This window comes from Carcharodon carcharias, chromosome 2 (assembly GCF_017639515.1).
Source record: "Carcharodon carcharias isolate sCarCar2 chromosome 2, sCarCar2.pri, whole genome shotgun sequence".
NCBI classification, from domain to species: domain Eukaryota; kingdom Metazoa; phylum Chordata; class Chondrichthyes; order Lamniformes; family Lamnidae; genus Carcharodon; species Carcharodon carcharias.
In genome coordinates this window covers 236973257-236993777 of record NC_054468.1, presented here as the reverse complement: position 1 = coordinate 236993777, position 20521 = coordinate 236973257, and the positions used below count along the sequence as shown (strand labels likewise).

At 43.8% G+C, this 20521-nt stretch overlaps 1 protein-coding gene across 1 annotated transcript in view; it reads right to left on the bottom strand.

Moving 5' to 3' along the window:
- LOC121272188 overlaps positions 1 to 18691 on the bottom strand; it is a 57592-nt gene extending 38901 nt beyond the window's left edge. The window contains exon 1 of the mRNA XM_041178708.1: positions 18473 to 18691. Coding sequence (XP_041034642.1) covers positions 18473 to 18566 — 94 coding nt within the window. The 5' untranslated portion in view covers positions 18567 to 18691. The remainder of the gene's footprint in view (positions 1 to 18472) is intronic.
- Positions 18692 to 20521: the final 1830 nt, after the last annotated feature.

Below are 20521 nucleotides of genomic sequence, written 5' to 3'. Positions count from 1 at the left end.
TTTATATGGCTGCACAGCTCACCACCTCTGTGGTCTTGCAGCAATGTCCACACGGCATAAGGGAAAATCGGCACTCATTAACAACTTCACCAGCTCCAGAAGGATGAAGTAAAAACATTGGACAAACCTTGCTTGGACAGCTGGGGCTGCTAATGGAAAGGTTTGCAGCATTGCAAACTGAACTTTAGGTGGGCACTGTTGTTAGACTGTTATACCCTTTGAACTAAAGAGAAGAAACCTTAGACAGAATGAAGTAGCATTTCAGGAATTGAAACAATAAGGGCAAAAATGGGAACAGATGCTCACATAGCAGAACAGCTTCCTGACAAAGAAGTACAAATTGTGTAATTAGAAGCTGAATTAACACATAACACAAGCAGAAAGACCAAAACTGACAGTAAATGGATTAGGCAACGGTTAACCAAAATAGATTCAGAAATCTGTAACCAGGAGACACCAGCCACCATTTAACACAAAGTGAATTAACGCAGGAGCAGGACTGTTAACAGAATGAGCTACTGTAGTGGAGTGAGGCATCAACAGTAAAGGAGGATGTTCTGAGATGACTTGAAGGTTTAGGAAAACAATTAGATCATTTGCAACAAAGCAAGATCAAAGTCCGACCGCTCTAAGAGAGAGAGAGAATGAGCTGGTTTGAGATACATTGAACTTCTCAGGACAAAGGGAGAATGATTAAACGTGAACCTGTGGTATCATGACTGAATGGTAAAGGAACAAACCTTAGACAGTCCAACCCGGAATTGCTGTTGTGTTGAGGATCTGGTGTGCTGGTGAATTTGTGGATTCTCAGACAGAGTCTGGATTGCTGCTCTGCACTGGTTTGCTCTGGTTTCCCATCTGATCTGAGGCCTCTCTGCATTTAGTGAGGCTGCTGAGAGCTTCCTATCACAATCAGTAGCAAAATTTCCTTGAGTGTGCGACCCCATGGCCAGGATTTCTGTGTATAGAACAGTTTTCTGAACATGACTGAATTTTTTGAGGGGGTGACCAGGTGTGTAGATGAGGGTAGTGCAGTTGATGTAGTTTATATGGATTTCAGCAAAGCCTCTGACAAGGTTCCACATGGGAGACTTATAAAGAAGGCAAATGCACATGGGATACAGGGTAATTTGATAAGGTGGATTCAAAATTGGCTCAGCTGTAGGAGACAGAGGGTGATGACAGAAGGATGCTTTAGTGACTGGAAACCAGTGTCCAGTGGTGTACCACAGGAATCTGTGCTCAGTTCCCTATAATTCGTCATTTATATAAACGACATAGATGACTATGTGGGGGGTAGGATTAGTAAATTTGCGGATGACACAAAGATTGGCCGGGTGGTTAACAGTGAAGTTGAATGTCTTGGGCTACAGGAAGATATAGACAGGATAGTCAAATGGGCAGATAAATGGCAGATGGATTTTAACCCTGAAAAGTGTGAGGAAGTAATTTGACAAGGAAGTATTCAATGAACAGCATGGCACTAGGAAGTTCTGAGGAACAAAGGGACCTTGGTGTGTGTGCCCATAGATCTCTGAAGGCAGAGGGGCATGTTGGTGGGGTGGTGAAAAAGGCATATGGGACACTTGCCTTTATCAATCGAGGCATGGATTACAAAAGTAGGGAGGTGATATTGGAGTTGTATAGAACCTTGGTGAGGCCACAGCTGGAGTACTGTGTGCAGTTCTGGTTGCCACATTGTAGGAAGGATGTGATTGCATTGGAGGGGGTGCAGAGGAGATTCACCAGGATGTTGCCTGGGATGAAACATTTAAATTATGAAGAGAGGTTGGATAGACTTGGGTTGTTTTCATTGGAGCAGAGAAGACTGAGGGGCGACCTGATCGAGGTGTACAAGATTATGAGGGGCATGGACAGGGTGGATAGGGAGCAGCTGTTCCCCTTAGTTGAAGGGTCAGTCACAAGGGGGCATAAGTTCAAGGTGAGGGGCAGGAGGTTTAGGGGGGATGTGAGGAAAAACCTTTTTACCCAGAGGGTGGTGACGGTCTGGAATGCACTGCCTGGGAGGGTGGTGGAGGCGGGTTGCCTCACATCCTTTAAAAAGTACCTGGATGAGCACTTGGCTCATCATAACATTCAAGGCCATGGGCCAAGTGCTGATAAAAGGGATTAGGTAGGTAGGTCAGGTGTTTCTCATGTGTCGGTGCAGACTCGATGGGCCGAAGGGCATCTTCTGCACTGTGATTCTGTGATATTTTAGAAGCATCAACGGACATATTAGATTTAGGAATAAGCAATGAACCAGAATTTATTCGTAATCTGGTAGTGAAAGAAAGCCCTGCGTTTATATCGTGCTTTTCACAACTACTGGACATCTCAAAGTGCTTTCCAGCCAATGACATACCAATGAAGTGTAGTCACTGTTTTAATATAGGAAACAGGAAACTCTTGCAACAGAAATGTGATAATGACCAGATCATCTGTTTTGTGATGTTGACTGGGGGATAAATATTAACCAGGACCCCAGGGAGAACTCACCTGCCCTTCTTCAAAGTGGTGTCATGGAATCTTTTATATCCACCAGAGCATATCGGCAAGGCTTCAGGTTAGTGTCTCATCTAAAGGACAGCACCTCCAACAGCGCAGCACTTCCACAGTACTACACTGGAGTGTTAGTCCTGATTTTTGTAAGCAAGTCCTGGAGTGGGATTTAAAACTAGACTTGTGACTTTCAGGCAAGTGTTCGACCAACTGAACTACAACGGACACCAAAGGAGCAGCTTGCAAACAGTGATCGTAAGATGATAGAATTGAACACATTTCAGACTGAGAGAGATCACACACAAACCAACATATTCAATTTAAGTGAGGCTGACTTCAAAGAATCGAAAGCTGAAAATTTCAAACTGCAAGAGTGTTCCATAAATAAATTGATAGAAAAACAGTGGAACTCATTCAACGAAGTACTTAGCACACACAAGGTGATTCATATGCTCATCAACCCTGTCTGTCATTTCATTGAAGAACTCAAACAAGCTGTCAGACACAATTTGTCTTTAATAACCTACTCTGGCTGTTATTATGAACCCATGTCTATCCGTGTGATAATGAATTCTGTGCTGGGTTATTGTTCTAGAAGTTTTCCCATTATCATCATTGGGTGCCTGACGTGGATTTATCTGCTTTATCTCCCTCGCCCTTTTTCAATAAGGGTGCAACATTCAAAATTCTCCAACTTCTTGCACCGTAGTTCCGTAAATGAGGAATATTGGGAGATTGAGGTCAGAGCTTCCGGCATTTCCACCCTCACTTCCCTCAGCAACCTACAATGTCATCCATCTGGACCTGGTGACTTTTCTCCTTCGAGCTCAGTCAGTCTTTTAATTACCTCCTCCTCATTTATTTAATCGCAGCCCAATTTCTCTGCTCGCTCTTCCTTTACTTACATTAGCGTTATCCACTTCTTTAGTGAAGATTAATGCAAAGTGCACATTTATTGCCTCAGTCATGCCCTCTATCTTTGTGAGAAGATTTCATTTTTTGCTTCTTGCCACAGTCCAGCCATTCACTGACTATTCCTCGAGCAATGTTACTGAAACCAATTAACTGCCCGTTAATTAGATTTTATGGAAGCTCTTAAAGAAGCAAAGAAAGGTAGGGAGATGCAGAGGTTTAGGGACTGAATTCCAGAGTTTAGCGATCAGGCAAATGGCACAGCCAGTGATACTTTAATCCAAAGAGCCAGAAGGGGAAGGATAGCACTGGAGACAATCTTTCTCCATCTTATATTTATTTACAGAGTTAAACATTGCAAGCATGAACCTCCTAACTCAAACGCACCACAGTTTCAATAAGCATCTCTGTATGTGCTCAAGTGACACCCTATTTAATGTCCACTACTTACAAACACAATTAACATACAGTTAAAAATGGTGGGGGAATATAAAATCAGGAATGCTCAAGAAATCAGGATTAGATCAGTGCAGATATCTCAGAGGGTCTTGGTGCTGGAGGAGGTTACAGAGATAGGAACAGGCGACACATGAAATCAGGGATGAAAAATTTAAAATCGAGGAAATGCTTGACTTGGGAACCAATTTTGATCAGTGAACACAGGAGTGATTGGTGAGCAGGATTCGTTTCAGTAAGAACATGGCAGTAGAGTCCTGGAATACCTTAAGTTTACGGAGGGTTGAATGTGAGAGACGAACCTGGAGTGTGTTGGAATAGTTAAGTTTGGAGGTAACAAAGGTATGGATCAGAGTCTCAGCAGGTGAGCTGAGGCAAATTTAGAGTTGGGCAATGTCAAAGAGTTGGAAATAGTCAGTCTTAATGAGAGTGTCGATATGCAGTCAGAAGTTCAGTTGTAAATCAAACACGAACCTTTATCTGTTAGCAATGTTTCTGATGGATTTGGATAGTGTCAGTACAGATAGCATATCACATACCAAAACACTCTACGATTCCACAACAAATTCCTGCTGGAAGTATAAAGCTTCAATATTGCCTTTGAAATTTATTGGAACCTAGTCACCAGTTTGTTGGATCCTGTTCACACTCTTGTTGTAAGGGGTGACCAATTTGGTGCTAATGATAGAGTTGAGTAGCAGACACTTCATTGGTAGGAACTGTGTGTTACTTTACAAAGATACTCAGCAGCAACTAAGCGTGTGCTAACACTTCAAACTCTATCTCTGCACTACTGCTGCTACTAACTACTAACTACTGACGACAGACTACTATATACAGAGGGAGCTATTGGATACTAGGATCATGTGATCTTTCATTATAACATTCTTAAAGGTAAATTACACATACGTTTACCACATCCCTTCCCGTTTACTCAGAAATACATTTTATATTTACATATACAATTTTCTCAAAATAGTAAAATACTTACACTGGTAAGTAATTTAGAAATTCAGTCTTTATGGGGGTTTCCTTATGCCTGTAGAGTGTCTCAGCTCTACAACTTCAGATGCCTTGCCAGGAACCTCATTTCCTGTTGTTGTCTGAACATCAGCTGCTTCAGTGGGCTCCTGCAGATCTGTATCCTCCACTCTTGAAGGAACAACAGATACTTCAGACACATCTGTACTAGGTCGCATTCTCTCAACAGGAAACGCTGAGCTTGTCATGAACACTGGTGGAATCATTCCTTGGTGCATAGTTTGTCTCTTCCTGAGATGATCCACATGTCTCCATATGACTCAGCCTTGCACCTCCACATGGTCCAGTCACTGCACTTATTTCACCCGATGACCACTTTGGTCCTTCTCCAAAGTTCTTCACATATATCGTTTCTCCCCCGGTAAATTTCCTCTTGCGACTATGCCAGTTGTGTCCAGTTTTCTGACTTTGCTGACTCCTTTACTCCTTCCCCCCTAAATTTGGCATTATTAAGCTCAATCTTGTCCTGAGACGGTGTTTCATCAATAATTCCACAGGTTGACACCTCTTGTTGTGTGAGGGGTGGTCCTATGATGGAAAAGAAAGTGTGCTAGATTGGTTGTTAAGGAATCTTCATTTAATTTCTTCATGCAAGGCTTGAATGTTTGAACTGTCCTTTCGGTCAGTCCATTTGAGGCAGGGTGGTAGAGTGAAGTTTTTACATGAGTGATACTGTTGAAGCTGATAAACCGTGAAACTCAGCACTTGTAAATGCAGTGCCAGTATCAGAAATGACCACTTCTGGTAGTCCGTTAATGACAAAGCTTTGACAAAGCTTCTCAATTGTAGCAGTTGATGTTGGTGACTTCACCATCATACACATCCATCCATTTGAGTGGGCATCAACAATGAACAGAAACATTGTTACCAAGAAAAGTTCAACATTGTCAATCTATAACCACACCCATGGTCTTCCTGGTCATTCCCAAGGGTATAATGGAGCTGTTGAAGGGTAAATTTTGAAGCTGCTGACATTGCACATAATTCTTCACAAACTCTCTATTTCACCATCTAAGCATAAGACCATAAGACATAGGAGCAGAAATTAGGCCATTCGGCCCATCGAGTCTGCTCCGCCATTCAATCAGGGCTGATAGGTTTCTCAACCCCATTCTCCCGCCTTCTCCTCATAACCTTTGATCCCCTTACCAACCAAGAACCTATCTATCTCGGTCTTAAATACACTCAATGACCTGGCCTCCACAGCCTTCTGTGGCAATGAATTCCACAGATTCACCACTCTCTGGCTAGGTTCTCCTCATCTCTGTCCTAAAAGGTCTTCCCTTTACTCTGAGGCTGTGCCTTCGGGTCCTAGTCTCTCCTACTAATGGAAACATCTTCCCCACATCCACACTATCCAGGCCTCTCAGTATTCTGTAAGTTTCAATCAGATCTCCCCTCATCCTTCTAAACTCCATCGAGTATAGACCCAGAGCCCTCAAACGTTCCTCATATGTTAAGCCTTTCATTCCTGGGATTGTTCTCGAGAACCTCCTCTGGACCCTCTCCAGGGCCAGCACATCCTTCCTGAGATACGGGGCCCAAAATTGCTCACAATATTCTAAATGTTGTCTGACCAGAGCCTTATAAAGCCTCAGCAGCACATCCCTGCTTTTATATTCCAGTCCTCTCGAAATAAATGCCACCATTGCATTTGCCTTCCTAATTACCGACTCAACCTGCAAGTTAACCCTAAGAGAATCCTGGACTAGGACTCCCAAGTCCCTTTGCACTCCAGATTTCTGAATTCTCTCCCCATTTAGAAAATATTCTATGCCTCTATTCTTCCTACAAAAGTGCATGACCTCACACTTCCCCATGTTGTATTCCATCTGCCACTTCTTTGCCCATTCTTCTAACCTGTCCAAATTCTTCTGCAGCCTCCCCGCCTCCTCAATACTACCTGTCCCTCCACCTATCTTTGTATCATCTGCAAACTTAGCCAGGATGCCCTCAGTTCCTTCATCTAGATCATTAATGTATAAAGTGAAAAGTTGTGGTCCCAACACTGACCCCTGAGGAACTCCATTAGTCACTGGCAGCCATCCTGAGAAGGAAACCCTTATCCCCACTCTCTGCCTCCTGCCAGACAGCCAATCTTCTATCTATGCTAGTACCTTGCCTCTAACACCATGGGCTCTTATCTTACTGAGCAGCCTCCTGTGCAGCACCTTGTCAAAGGCCTTCTGGAAGTCCAAGCAGATAACATCCATTGGCTCTCCTTTGTCTAACCTGCTCGTTACCTCCTCAAAGAATTCTAGCAGGTTTGTCAGGCATGACCTCCCCTTGATGAAACCATGCTGCCTTTGCCCTTTTTTACCATGCGCTTCCAAGTATTCTGAAATCTCATCCTTAATAATGGACCCTAAAATCTTACCAATGACCGAGGTCAGGCTAATCGGCCTGTAATTTCCCATCTTTTGCCTCACTCCCTTCTTAAACAGGGGGGGTCACATTAGTGATTTTCCAGTCCTCTGGGACCCTCCCTGACTCCAGTGATTCCTGAAAGATCGCCACAAACACCTCCACTATCTCTTCAGCTATCTCCTTCAGAACTCTGGGGTGTGATTCATCTGGTCCAGGTGATTTATCCAACTTCAGACCTTTCAGTTTTCATAGCACCTTCTCCTTGGTAATGGCCACCATACTCACCTCTGTCCCCCGACTCTCTTGAACTTTGGGGATGTCACTTGAGTCTCCCACTGTGAAGACTGACGCAAAGTATCTATTCAGTTCCTCCGCCATTTCTTTGTTCCCCACTACTACTACTCCAGCATCATTTTCCAGCTGCCCAATGTCCACTTTTGCCTCTCTCTTAACCTTTATATATCTAAAAAAAACTCTTGCAATCTTCTTTTATATTACTGGCTAGTTTACCCTCATATTTCTTTTTTAGTTGTCCTCTGTTGGTCTTTGTAGGCTTCCCAATCCCCCGGTTTCCCACTGCTCTTCGCCGCATTGTACGCTTTCTCTTTAGCTTTTATGCTGTCCCTGACTTACCTTGTCAGCCATGGTTGCCTCGTCCTCCCTTTAGTATGCTTCTTCTTCCTAGGGATGAATTTTTGCTGTGTCTCCCAAATTACTCCCAGAAACTCCTGCCATTGCTGTTCCACTGTCTTTCCTGCCAGGCTCATCTCCCAGTTAATTCTGGCCAGCTCCTCCCTCATGCCTCTGTAGTTGTCTTTATTCAACTGTAATACTGTTACATCTGGTTCCAGCTTTTTCCTCTCAAATTGCAGGGTAAATTCCCTCCTTTTATGGTCACTTCCTCCTAAGGGTTCCTTCACCTTAAGCTCCCTGATCAAATCTGCCTCATTACACATCACTAAATCTAGAATTGCCTGTTCCCTAGTGGCTCCACCACAAGCTGCTCCAAAAAGCCATCTCGTAGACATTCCACAAATTCCTTTTCTTGGGATCCACTACCAACCTGATCTTCCCAGTCTACCTGCATATTGAAATCCCCCATGATCACTGTAACCTTGCATTTCTTACACACCTTTTCTATCTCCTGGTGTCTCTTGTGCCCCACGTCCTGACTACTGTTCGGAGGCCTGTACATAACTCCCATTATGGTTTTTTAACCTTTGCGGTTCCTCAACACTACCCACACAGATTCTACATCATCTGACTCTACGTCATTTCTTGCTATCGATTTAATTTCATTTCTTACTAACAAAGCAACCCCACCCCCTCTGCCAACCTGCCTATCTTTTCGATAGGATGTATATCCTTGGATGTTTAGCTCCTAGTTCTGATCCCCTTGCAGCCATGTCTCCGTGATGCCCACCACATCATACCTGCCAATTTCAATCTGCGCCACAAGCTCATTTACCTTATTTTGTATACAGCGTGCATTCAGATACAACACCTTCAGTCCTGTATTTCCTGTCCCCTTTCTCATTGTCGTCCCTTTATCTGATGTCCTTGAAGTTAGATTCCTAGACCTTTCCAAACATTCTGTCATATTTTGTGTTCTGGGGACCGTAATAGCCTCTCCTGGGCTCTCCTTTCTTTTCAGTATTTTCATAATTTTCCATGAAGTTGAATCCATCCCCCAACATGCTAACCTGCTGCTTTGTTTCCCTTCTTCTTTTATATTACTGGCTAGTTTACCCTCATATTTAATCTTCTCCCTCCTTATTTCATTTTTAGTTGCCCTCTGTTGACCTATCCCAGGCCACCGTAAGTAGCTGCGAGTTATGGTCTTCATTCAGGATATTTCTGGATATGCGCTGTGTAATTCAATTAGCAATGGTTCACTTCCCTATAGTTTCATTTATCTGATACAAGCCATTGTGACCAATCATGAAGTACTTGTTCTTGTACTTGTGATAGGACTGGGTCCCCACTTGTCCATTCTCCAATCTGTCGAGTGCATACCAGCGAGGAATCTGAGAAATGTAACAACAAAACAAGCTCTTGTGGATCTCGGTCTTCCACATTCTTTTCTTGTAAAGACAAACGGTGTTTGCGATTTGACTACAAGGCCTGTGTACGAAAGTATACTCGTATGCTGCCAGAATTAAAGCCCAATGTTGTATTCTTGCTGAGGCTATGGGTGGTATAGCCCTGTCTTTGCTGAACAATCCTAGCAATGGTTTGTGGTCTGAAACGGTAGTAAAATGGTGGTCGTGTACCCACTGGTGAAATTTCTTAACACCAAAGATGATTGACAGGCTTTCCTCTTCGATCTGTGAGTAGCCCTCTTCTGCTTTGGTGAGCGTTCCTGATATGTAACCAATAGGGCATTCCATGCCATCATCCATCTGATAGGAGACCACTACTCCCACCCTGTAGGGGGATATATCACAAGTCAACAATGATCATTTTCTCCGGTCGTAATGTACTATTAGGTTGGACAAGTACAACAATTGTTTGCCCTTATTGAAAGCTTCTTTCTGGGGCACCTCCCAAGACCAACGTTGGTTCTTTTTGAGTGGATAATGTAGGGGTGCTAGGTCTGTAGATAAATTGGGTAAGGACTACCCATAATAATTGATCATTCCTAGGAATGATTTGAGCTCTGAGGCGTTATTTGGTGCAGGTGCCTCTCTTATGACTCTCACTTTCTCCTCAATCGGGTGGAGGCTCTGTGAATCTATCCAATGACCCAAATAGATTACCTCTCACTTGGAGCCTGCACTTTTCTTTTTCACTCCAGCCTGCAAGAAATGTTTTAAGACTTCTTTGAAGTTTGCCATGTACACTTTTTCAGTGAATCCTGTCACCAAAACATTATCTAAATAGACTACAGCCTGGGGCAGTCCCTGCAGTAAACTTTCCGTTGTTCTCTGGAAGATGGCGCAAGCTGAGGAGATGCCAAAATGCAATCGAGTGCATTAATTGTGGGTATTAATTGTGACCAGTTCCCGGAAGGCATTATCTGACTCTAATTATTGATAAGTGCGACTCATATCAAGCTCATGTATGTGGTTCCACCTGCCAATTTGGCATACTGGTCTTTGATTTTTTTATATGGGGTGTCTTGTCCAACTTAGCTATTTTGTTAACTGTCACCTCGTAGTCTCCACAAATTCCACACTCTGGTTGGGTTTATTTTCAGGGATTATGGGCTCTGCCCATTCTGAGAACTGCACAGGTTGTATAACGCCCAGTTCTTCACATCTGTCCAATTTGGTGTTGAACTTTCTCTCTCAATGTATAAGGTACTGGTCAGGCCTTCATGAATTGAGGGGTGGCCTCTGGATCCATGTGAGATTTCGCCTGCAGACCCTGGATCTTCCCATGTTTGTCCCTGAAGACTGTGACATACTTGTGTAGTAGCTCTGGTAACCCACTTGTTCTTAATTGGAAAATTTCAGCCCATTCCAATTTGATTTTGTTTAGCCAGTTTCACCCTAGGAGGCTTGGCACCTCACCTGCTACTACCATCAGGGGTAGCTTTACCGATTGGCTCTCATAACTAACAGTTACTAATTCTGCCTTCAACTTGGATGTCTTCACCTGTGTATGTTTTTAATTTCTTCCAAATTTAATTGATTTTCCCCATTACTCAGATATTTTAAGGTATGTTCCGGCAATAGTCCTGAAGACTTGTGCTCCAGAACTTGCCGTGCCCCTAGGCAAGCTGTTCCAGTACAGCTACAACACTGGCATCTACCCACCCAGCTATGTGGAAAATTGCCCAGGTATGTACACAAAAAACAGGGCAAATCTAACCTGGCCAATTACCGCCCCATCAGTCTACTCTCCTTCATCAGTAAAGTAATGGAAGAGGTCATCAATAGTGCTATCAAGCAGCATTTGCTGAGCAATAACCTGTTCACTGATGTCCAGTTTGGATTCCGCCAGGGCCATTCAGCTCCTGACCTCATTACAGCCTTGGTTCAAACATGGGTAAGGGAGCTGAACTCAAGGTGAGGTGAGAGTGACTGCCCTTGACATCAAGGCTACATTTGACCGAGTGTGGCATCAAGGAGCCCTAGCAAAACTGGAGTCAATGGGAATCAGGGGGAAACTCTCCACTGGTTGGAGTCATACCTAGCACAAAGGAAGGTGGTTGTGGTTGGTGGGGGTCAATCATCTCAGCTCCAGGAGATCACTGCAGGAGTTCCTCAGGGTAGTGTCCTCGGCCCAACCATCTTCAGCTGCTTCATCAATGACCTTCCTTCCATCATAAGGTCAGAAGTGGGGATGTTCGCTGATGATTGCAAAATGTTCAGCACCATTCGCGACTCCTCAGATACTGAAGCAGCCCATGTTCAAATGCAGCAAGATCTGGACAGTATCCAGGCTTGGGCTGACAAGTAGCAAGTAACATTCATGCCACACAAGTGCCAGGCAATGACCATCTCCAATAAGAGAGAATCCAACTATCACCCTTTGCTGTTCAATGACATTACCATCACTGAATGCCCCCACTATCAACATACTGGGGGTTAACATTGACCAGAAACTGAACTGGACTAGCCATATAAATACAGTGGCTACAAGAGCAGGCCAGAGGTTAGGAATCCTGCAACAAGTAACTCACCTCCTGACTCCCCAAAGCCTGTCCACCATCTACAAGGCACAAGTCAGGAGTGTGTTGGAATACTCCCCACTTGCCTGGATGAGTGCAGAACCCACAACACTCAAGATGTTTGACACCATTCAGGACAAAGCAGTCCCGCTTGAATGGCATCACATCCATAAACATTCACTCCCTCCACCACCAAAGCACAGTAGCAGCAGTGTGTGTACCATCTACAAGATACACTGCAGGAATTCACCAAGGCTCCTTCGACAGCACCTTCCAAATCCACGACCACTACCATCTAGAAGGACAAGGGCAGCAGATAGATGGGAACACCACCACCTTGAAATTCCCTTCCAAGTCACTCACCATCCTGACTTGGAAATATATTGCCGTTCCTTCACTGTCGCTGGGTCAAAATCCTGGAACTCCCTCCCTAACAGCACTGTGGGTGTAACTACACCACATGGACTGCAGCGGCTCAAGAAGGCAGCTCACCACCACCTTCTCAAGGGCAACTAGGGATGGGCAATAAACACTGGTCCAGCCAGTGATGCCCACATCCCATGAATGAATAAAAAGTAACTAATCACTCACTGCATCCTGTGAACTTCAGGGGTAGCCTGCACTACTCTGCTATTGGATTCTAAGACACGTGATCTTCCATTATAACGTTCTTCTTAAAAGTATATAACACATCAGAAAATGTAAGGATTCTTTTAAATAAATTTCTTTAACGAGCTGGTGGAAGCTACAGCAGACAGCAGGACAGACTGATGTTATTGCCGAATACACTGGTAATTACTGGACTGCATTTCAGGATAAACTAGGACATATTGAACAGCCAAGAATATATTTGAAAATTCAACTGATTTACAGATTTTCTTCACTGAAATTAATCTAACTTCAGTCTCCCTGATCTCCCCGTGTTATTGTTTCAAAATGTATTAGACATTCCAAGCTTTCAAGACGAACAGGGTATAATTTCAATCTGATGGTCCTTCTGAGAATATGCGATATATTTGTACTGAATCCCTCATGTGCTTTTCCAATACAAAAGGGAAATTGTTAAATCAAGCGGAAAAGGACTCCCAATATTTGAGAGTTTTACTAAATAGCTTGATTTTTGTAAAATTAATAAATGTTACAGAAGTTCAAAGTCATTCATCAGAGTTAGGCTGTTTATTTTGGTGAGTCTTTGCTGGTGCTTATGGAATGTTGTTCTGTCAGTGAATGTGAGTTTACTTTTCCCAGTCCAGCTCTACAGGAAAGGCAGTGTTGCAAGCACACTCTGCAATTACCCTTGAATCATCACATTATCACAGGGACAGTGAAGTTCTACTTTGATGCAGAAAATGCTGCTTCTCCTTTTCAGCCCCAATCAGCTCAGCTTGCAGCTATCGCTCTGTGAAGGCAAATCCTCAGAATAGTTTCAACAATCACATTTCTTGGAGAGAGCCTCTCCCTTTGCTCTGCAGATTGAGAAAGCAGGAGAATGTTCCTCGCTATTTTCCGACTATCAAACAGATGGGAAATGGTGAGAGAACAGGCTCAGGTTCTAGACCAGCAGTGACATTAATGTGTTAGCTTGGCTCAGTTTGGCCAGAGAGCAGTGGCTTCAAATCCCATTTCGGGAGCTTGAGTCTCAGTCAAAGCTGAAACCCTGGTGAACTACAGGGAGAAAATTGCATGGTGTCATCATTCCGATGAGTTGTTACATTGAGTCCACAGCTGTCCAATATGTTGATTCAGTTCAATATTAAACATCCCAAAGCACCATTTTAAAATGAACAGGACATGCTCTCAGTCTCCTGACTATCATTCATTCATCAACTAAAACTATCACACAACACATGAACTGTCATTCAACAGATTAATCTTCAGGGAACGTCATTGGGTTTTATGTCATAACAGATCCAGAGCTTTAAAGTGATTTTTTTGTTTGTGAGGTAATGGAAGTGTTTTAATGTAGTAAGTTAAATGCTATTGATTATAGAAGATTGTCTTTTGTGTCAGCAGAGTCCACCTCTGGATTACAAAGTTGTAAATTCAACAAGATAAAAGCAAAGTACTGCGGTTGCTGGAAACCCGAGACACAAATAGAAAACGCTGGAAAATCTCAGCAGGTTGAGCAGTATCTGTGGAGAGAGAAACAGACTTAACATTTCGAGTCCCTGTGACCCTTCTTCAGAGCTGCCCTGTTCACCTTCATTGCTTTCTAGCTTCTGAAGAAGAGTCATTAGGGGCTACGAAACGTTAATTCTCTTTCTTCCTCCACAGATGCTGCTAAGACCCGTTGGGGTGAAGTTTTCCTTTGGCAGGTGGGTTGGTCGGGAGCGGGTGCGGAGCCGGTCGCTGCTCACAATCGGCTGTGTGCCGCCATTTTACGCGGGCGGGCCAATCAAGGCCCACCCAGTGTAACGCGCAGCCAGTATGCGCTCAGCGCTACCTGTGCGGGCGGGGGGTGGGGGGGGGTAGGAGGGAGAGTCAGGGTCTGCACGTGGGACAGCGCAGAAATCTCACTGAGGCATGGAGCTGCTTCGGGGAAATTAAGTTGATAATAAAACGTTTTCCTTAAATAAAGTAAAAATTATTTAAACATGTCCCCTCAGGTGACAGTGTCTCATGATCTGGGTCATGCTTGTGAATTTAGCAAAATTTATTTAATCATTTTACACAACCTTCAGGAAACCTCATCTCGCCCGTGGATGAGGTTTCCTGAAAAACACGAAGGTCGCTTGGGCTCTTCCCCTGTTGCCAGCCTTAAGGTTGGACGGGCAGCGTTGTTAATAAGGTCAATTACTCTTTTAATGGCCTTAATAGGCCGTTGACAGTTTGGCGGGTCCACAGCTGACTCTGGGGCACGCCCGCCGAATGAGATATAAATGATGCGCGATGATGTCGGGACACACACGCTGGATGTTATCTCGCATCATTTTAGATGTTGGTATGTCAGGCCCACACCCGCATGCCGATGTCAGTATTCTGCCTACTGAGCTTTTCAAGAATTTTCTGTCTTTGTTGTAAGTTCAACAACTTCGAAAAACTGTCAGCAGCCATTCAACCCCCCTCAAATACACCCCCTTAATGTAAAGACTGATTCAACCCCCCTCAAATACACCCCCTTAATGTACAGACTGATTCAACCCCCCTCAAATACACCCCCTTAATGTACAGACTGATTCAACCCCCCCTCAAATACACCCCCTTAATGTACAGACTGATTCAACCCCCCTCAAATACACCCCCTTAATGTACAGACTGTCAGTCAAACCCATTATCCCATTAAATAAATGACAAGTGTCATGTACATAAGACATGAAAGAGGTCATAAACTGTTTAAATAAAACCTTACTTTCTGCTTATTTAATAAAACATGGCTGCTGAAGGTCACATGATTTGCAAGTTGGCTACAGTTCTGGAAACTTCCAACAGTAATTACAGGACAAAACTCAATGCTGATCCTTGTGTAATCTCACACCTGTCATTGTGTGGGCCCATTACAATCAATGAAGAGAGAGTCATCAAACATGTTATACTGAGGAGGTAATGGCATAATGGTATTGTCACTGGACCAATAATCCGGAAACCCAGGGGTAATTCTCTGGGGACCTGGGATCGAATCTGGTGGAATTTGAATCTAATAGAAATATGGAATTATGAAGTGTAATGGTGACCATGAGAGATTGTCATAAAAACCCATCTGGTTCACTAATGTCCTTTAGGGAAGGAGATCTGCTGTCCTTACCTGGTCTGGCCTACATGTGACTCCAGACCCACAGCAATGTGGTTGACTCTTAAATGACCTCTGAACAAGGGCAATTAGGGGTGGGCACCAAATGCTGGCCTAGCCAGTGATGTCCACATCCCATGAATGAATTTTTAAAAAAGCAACCATCTATCTCCTAAGGTGAACAATGGATTTTGACCAGAGACATAGAAACTGATTGGTAACCTGAAACTGACTCATCAAAGTGTAACACCACATCACTTAATATCCTTTGGCCTTTGAAAAGTTTTAATGATACATTCCTGGACTCACAGGGCTGTCTGCTGTTAACATCCAGCCCCTCAACACCAAAGCAGGACTCCAGGCAGAAAGCAAAGCCTATCCCAAGTCTAAACATCCTCAAAGCTTGGTTCTCCCGAAACTCCTGCCATCTCCTACAGAGTGGGTCAAGTCTCTGTGTACCAGCCTCATCTTACTTTGTCATCACCATCTTCGAAGGAATTCATCAACTCTTGTTTTCAGCTAGTTGAACCCACCTGAAATTTAATTCCTATGTGAAGGAACCCTCACTGGATTCTGACATTCTAGATTCTGACATTCGTGTGAATTAATATTCCTTTTTTTTAAATTTTAAGTTATTCCTAGCTGTAAAACTCTTTTCTTTCCTATCTCCTTCTTGTATGCTTCTACGTGTGTGTGTGTGTTTGTGTGTGTGTGTGTGTGTATGTGTGTGTCTGTGTCTATGTGTGTGTATGTGTGTGTCTGTGTCTATGTGTGTTTGTGTGTGTGTGTGTGTCTGTGTCTATGTGTGTTTGTGTGTGGTGTGTGTGTGTGTCTGTGTGTCTATGTGTCCGTATGTGTGTGTGTGTGTGTCTGTGTCTATGTGTGTTTGTGTGTGGTGTGTGTTTGTGTATGGTGTGTGTGTCTGTGTGTCTGTGTGTGTGTGTGTGCGTGTGTGTGTGTGTCTGTGTGTCTATGTGTCTGTATGTGTGTGTGTGTGTGTCTGTGTCTATGTGTGTTTGTGTGTGGTGTGTGTTTGTGTATGGTGTGTGTGTCTGTGTGTCTATGTGTGTGTGTGTGTGTGTGTGTGTGTGTGTGTGTGTCTGTATTTGTGTGTGTGTGTGTCTGTGTCTATGTGTGTTTGTGTGTGTGTGTGTGTCTGTGTATGGTGTGTGTGTCTGTGTGTCTGTATGTGTGTGTGTGTGTGTGTGTCTGTGTCTATGTGTGTTTGTGTGTGGTGTGTGTTTGTGTATGGTGTGTGTGTCTGTGTGTCTATGTGTGTGTGTGTGTGTGTGTGTGTGTGTGTGTCTGTGTCTATGTGTGTTTGTGTGTGATGTGTGTGTGTGTCTGTGTGTCTATGTGTCTGTATGTGTGTGTGTGTGTGTCTGTGTCTATGTGTGTTTGTGTGTGATGTGTGTGTGTGTCTGTGTGTCTATGTGTCTGTATGTGTGTGTGTGTGTCTGTGTCTATGTGTGTTTGTGTGTGGTGTGTGTTTGTGTATGGTGTGTGTGTCTGTGTGTGTATGTGTGTGTGTGTGTGTGTGTGTGTGTGTGTGTGTGTGTCTGTATGAGTGTGTGTGTGTGTCTGTGTCTATGTGTGTTTGTGTGTGGTGTGTGTTTGTGTATGGTGTGTGTGTCTGTGTGTCTATGTGTGTGTGTGTGTGTGTGTGTGTGTGTGTGTGTCTGTATGTGTGTGTGTGTGTGTCTGTGTCTATGTGTGTTTGTGTGTGTGTGTGTGTGTTTGTGTATGGTGTGTGTGTCTGTGTGTCTGTATGTGTGTGTGTGTGTGTCTGTGTCTATGTGTGTTTGTGTGTGGTGTGTGTTTGTGTATGGTGTGTGTGTCTGTGTGTCTATGTGTGTGTGTGTGTGTGTGTGTGTGTGTCTGTGTCTATGTGTGTTTGTGTGTGAGGTGTGTGTGTGTCTGTGTGTCTATGTGTCTGTATGTGTGTGTGTGTGTCTGTGTCTATGTGTGTTTGTGTGTGATGTGTGTGTGTGTCTGTGTGTCTATGTGTCTGTATGTGTGTGTGTGTGTGTGTCTGTGTCTATGTGTGTTTGTGTGTGGTGTGTGTTTGTGTATGGTGTGTGTGTCTGTGTGTCTATGTGTGTGTGTGTGTGTGTGTGTGTGTGTCTGTGTCTATGTGTGTTTGTGTGTGATGTGTGTGTGTGTCTGTGTGTCTATGTGTCTGTATGTGTGTGTGTGTGTGTCTGTGTCTATGTGTGTTTGTGTGTGATGTGTGTGTGTGTCTGTGTGTCTATGTGTCTGTATGTGTGTGTGTGTGTGTTTCTGTGTCTATGTGTGTTTGTGTGTGGTGTGTGTTTGTGTATGGTGTGTGTGTCTGTGTGTCTATGTGTGTGTGTGTGTGTGTGTGTGTGTGTGTGTGTGTGTGTGTGTATACGTATGCAGTTGCAATGACCATCCCCCAGGTTTGAATGTGTGACTAAACAATATCTCTGATTTAACCCTAAAGAGAATTTGCTGCAAGTCACTTAAGATTGACTTCATAAACAGAATGTTTGGGGAAACATGCCACAGTCTATTTTAAAAATCAAAAATCTCTGCTTAAAGGCACAAGATGAGAAAATAAAGGAGTTCAGGTTGCCTCTTTCTCCTGTCCGTAACACAGAAAGGAATGGGAGAACGCTGGGTTTTCTGGTCCACGATCCCAGCCTGTGTAGTTCTGTGTCAGGTGCCCTAAACAATCTCAATATAATGATAAATTCGCACGTGCAATTCTGAATGTTCTAACTATAGAAGCCACACAAAATGGGAGCAGCCGCACAGCAGCACAAACCATGGAAAGTTCTTTCACAGCAAGTTTAACTTCTCCAAACCAAACTAAAAGTTGTACTTACCCCCAACAATGCAGAGGGAGAAGGTCACAGCAAAAAGGGTTTCACCGATCATCTCAACAGAATGACAATCCTGTTTATCCACACAGTTTGTCATATGTCCAGTAAATACATTGAAACACAATGTGTCCAAGCCTACTGGGGCTTATTTTACACCCTTTTGTTGGGAGTTAAAGAATAGATAAAGAGGAAGCAGTGATAATAAGTTAACGGTTTCTCTCTTCTGGGTGGAGATCTTATAAGTGACTCGGAGAGGTTCAATTCAGGAATGACGTTAATTACTTACTAAGTGCAAGTTACTTACAATGGGTCAGTTTCATATGAAGAGTTCATTTGGTGGGGGCCACATTTGCTATAACAATGTAAATGGTTGAAACATTTATTTAAAAACACTGGAACCAGATGCTCCTGCCCTGGATAACAACAACAACTGGTATTTATATAGCACCTTAAACATAGAAAAACTTCCCAAGACTTTTCACAGGAGAGTATAACAAACAAAATGGACACCAAACCAAAGAAGGGAACATTAGGGCAAGTAACCATGAACTTGTTCAAACGGTTAGGTCCTAAGCAGAGCTTTAAAGAGGAGAGATAGATGAAGAAACAGGCCTCAAATCGAATAACCACTGAAAACAGACACACCAATCAAAATGTCCGATTAAGCCACACCCATTCATTACAATGTGGGCAGGATGTGAACTTGATGGTCCTCATTCCCAGCTCTAACTGTGCTGTTCATTGGCTACACACACAACTGGGGGCCTGATATCAAGATGTCCTAATACCACTCAAAGCTAAACTGCACTTGTTAAAAGGGAGGAGCATTGGAGCTGCTGGAGATGCTGAGATCATTCACCATATTCTGCATTGGAAGAATTAACAATGGTCAAACCATGGACACTACAGACTCCAACAGAGCCCCTGGACAGTTTTGGGAGAGGAATACCAGAGCTTAGGATCTAGGTTGCTGAAGACATGAGCATCATTGATGGGATGCTTAAAATTGTGGATGCACAAAAAGCCAGAACTGTAGGACCGAAGGAGAATAAAGAGATAGTGAGGGAATGAGAACATGAAAGGATTTGCACACATAAATGAAAACTTTTAAAGCAAAACTTTATCAGGCTGAGAGTTACTACAGGTCATTGAGAATATGAGTGATGGATGAATGGAGCCTGATGTAAGTTAAGACATGGATAGCAGGGTTCCAGATGAGTTCCATTATAGAGGCTGGAGGATGCGAGACCAGGAAACAGAGCATCCAAATAGTCAAATATGGAGGTGCCAAGAGCATCGCTGAGGGTTTTAGCAGCAAACAGGTGAAGCCAGTGGCAGAGACAGACAATCTTAGCAATGTGGCTGTTGTCAGCCTTTGTGATCCTCGGGTTAAAGGGTTAGGAACACAGTTCGGGCTCAGGTAGGATGCCCAGATTGTAAAGATTCTGGTTTAGCCTGAGGCAGTTGCCAGGGACAGGGATGGAGCCGGTGGTTAAGGGATGCATTTTGTGATGGGGACTGACAATATGTCACTGAATATTGGACAAGCAGCCAAAGAACGCAGAGTCAGCGGAGGGGTTGAGGGCGGTGGAGGTGAGGGAAAACTTGGTGATGTCAGAATCATAGAATGGTTACAGCATAGAAGGAGGCCATTTGGCCCATCATATCAGCGCCAGCCCTCTGCAGGAACAATAAACCTAATCCAACTCCTCTCGTCTTTTCCCCGTAACCCTGCAAATCTTTTCTCTTCAGATAGTTGTCCAATTCTCTTTTGAAAGCCACAATTGACTCTGCCTCCACCACGCTGTCAGACAGTGCTCTCCAGATCCTCAACACCCACTGCGCAAGGAAGTTCTTCCTCAATGTCACCTTTGTGTCTTTTGCCAATCACCTTACCATTGCCCTCTTGTTTTGATTGTCCCACCAATGGAAAAAGTTTCTCCCTATCTGCTCTGTCCAGACCCCTCATGATTTTGAACACCTCGATCAAACCTCCCCTCAACCTTGTTTCCTCTAAGGAGAAAAGTCCCGGCTTCTCCAGCCTATCCATGT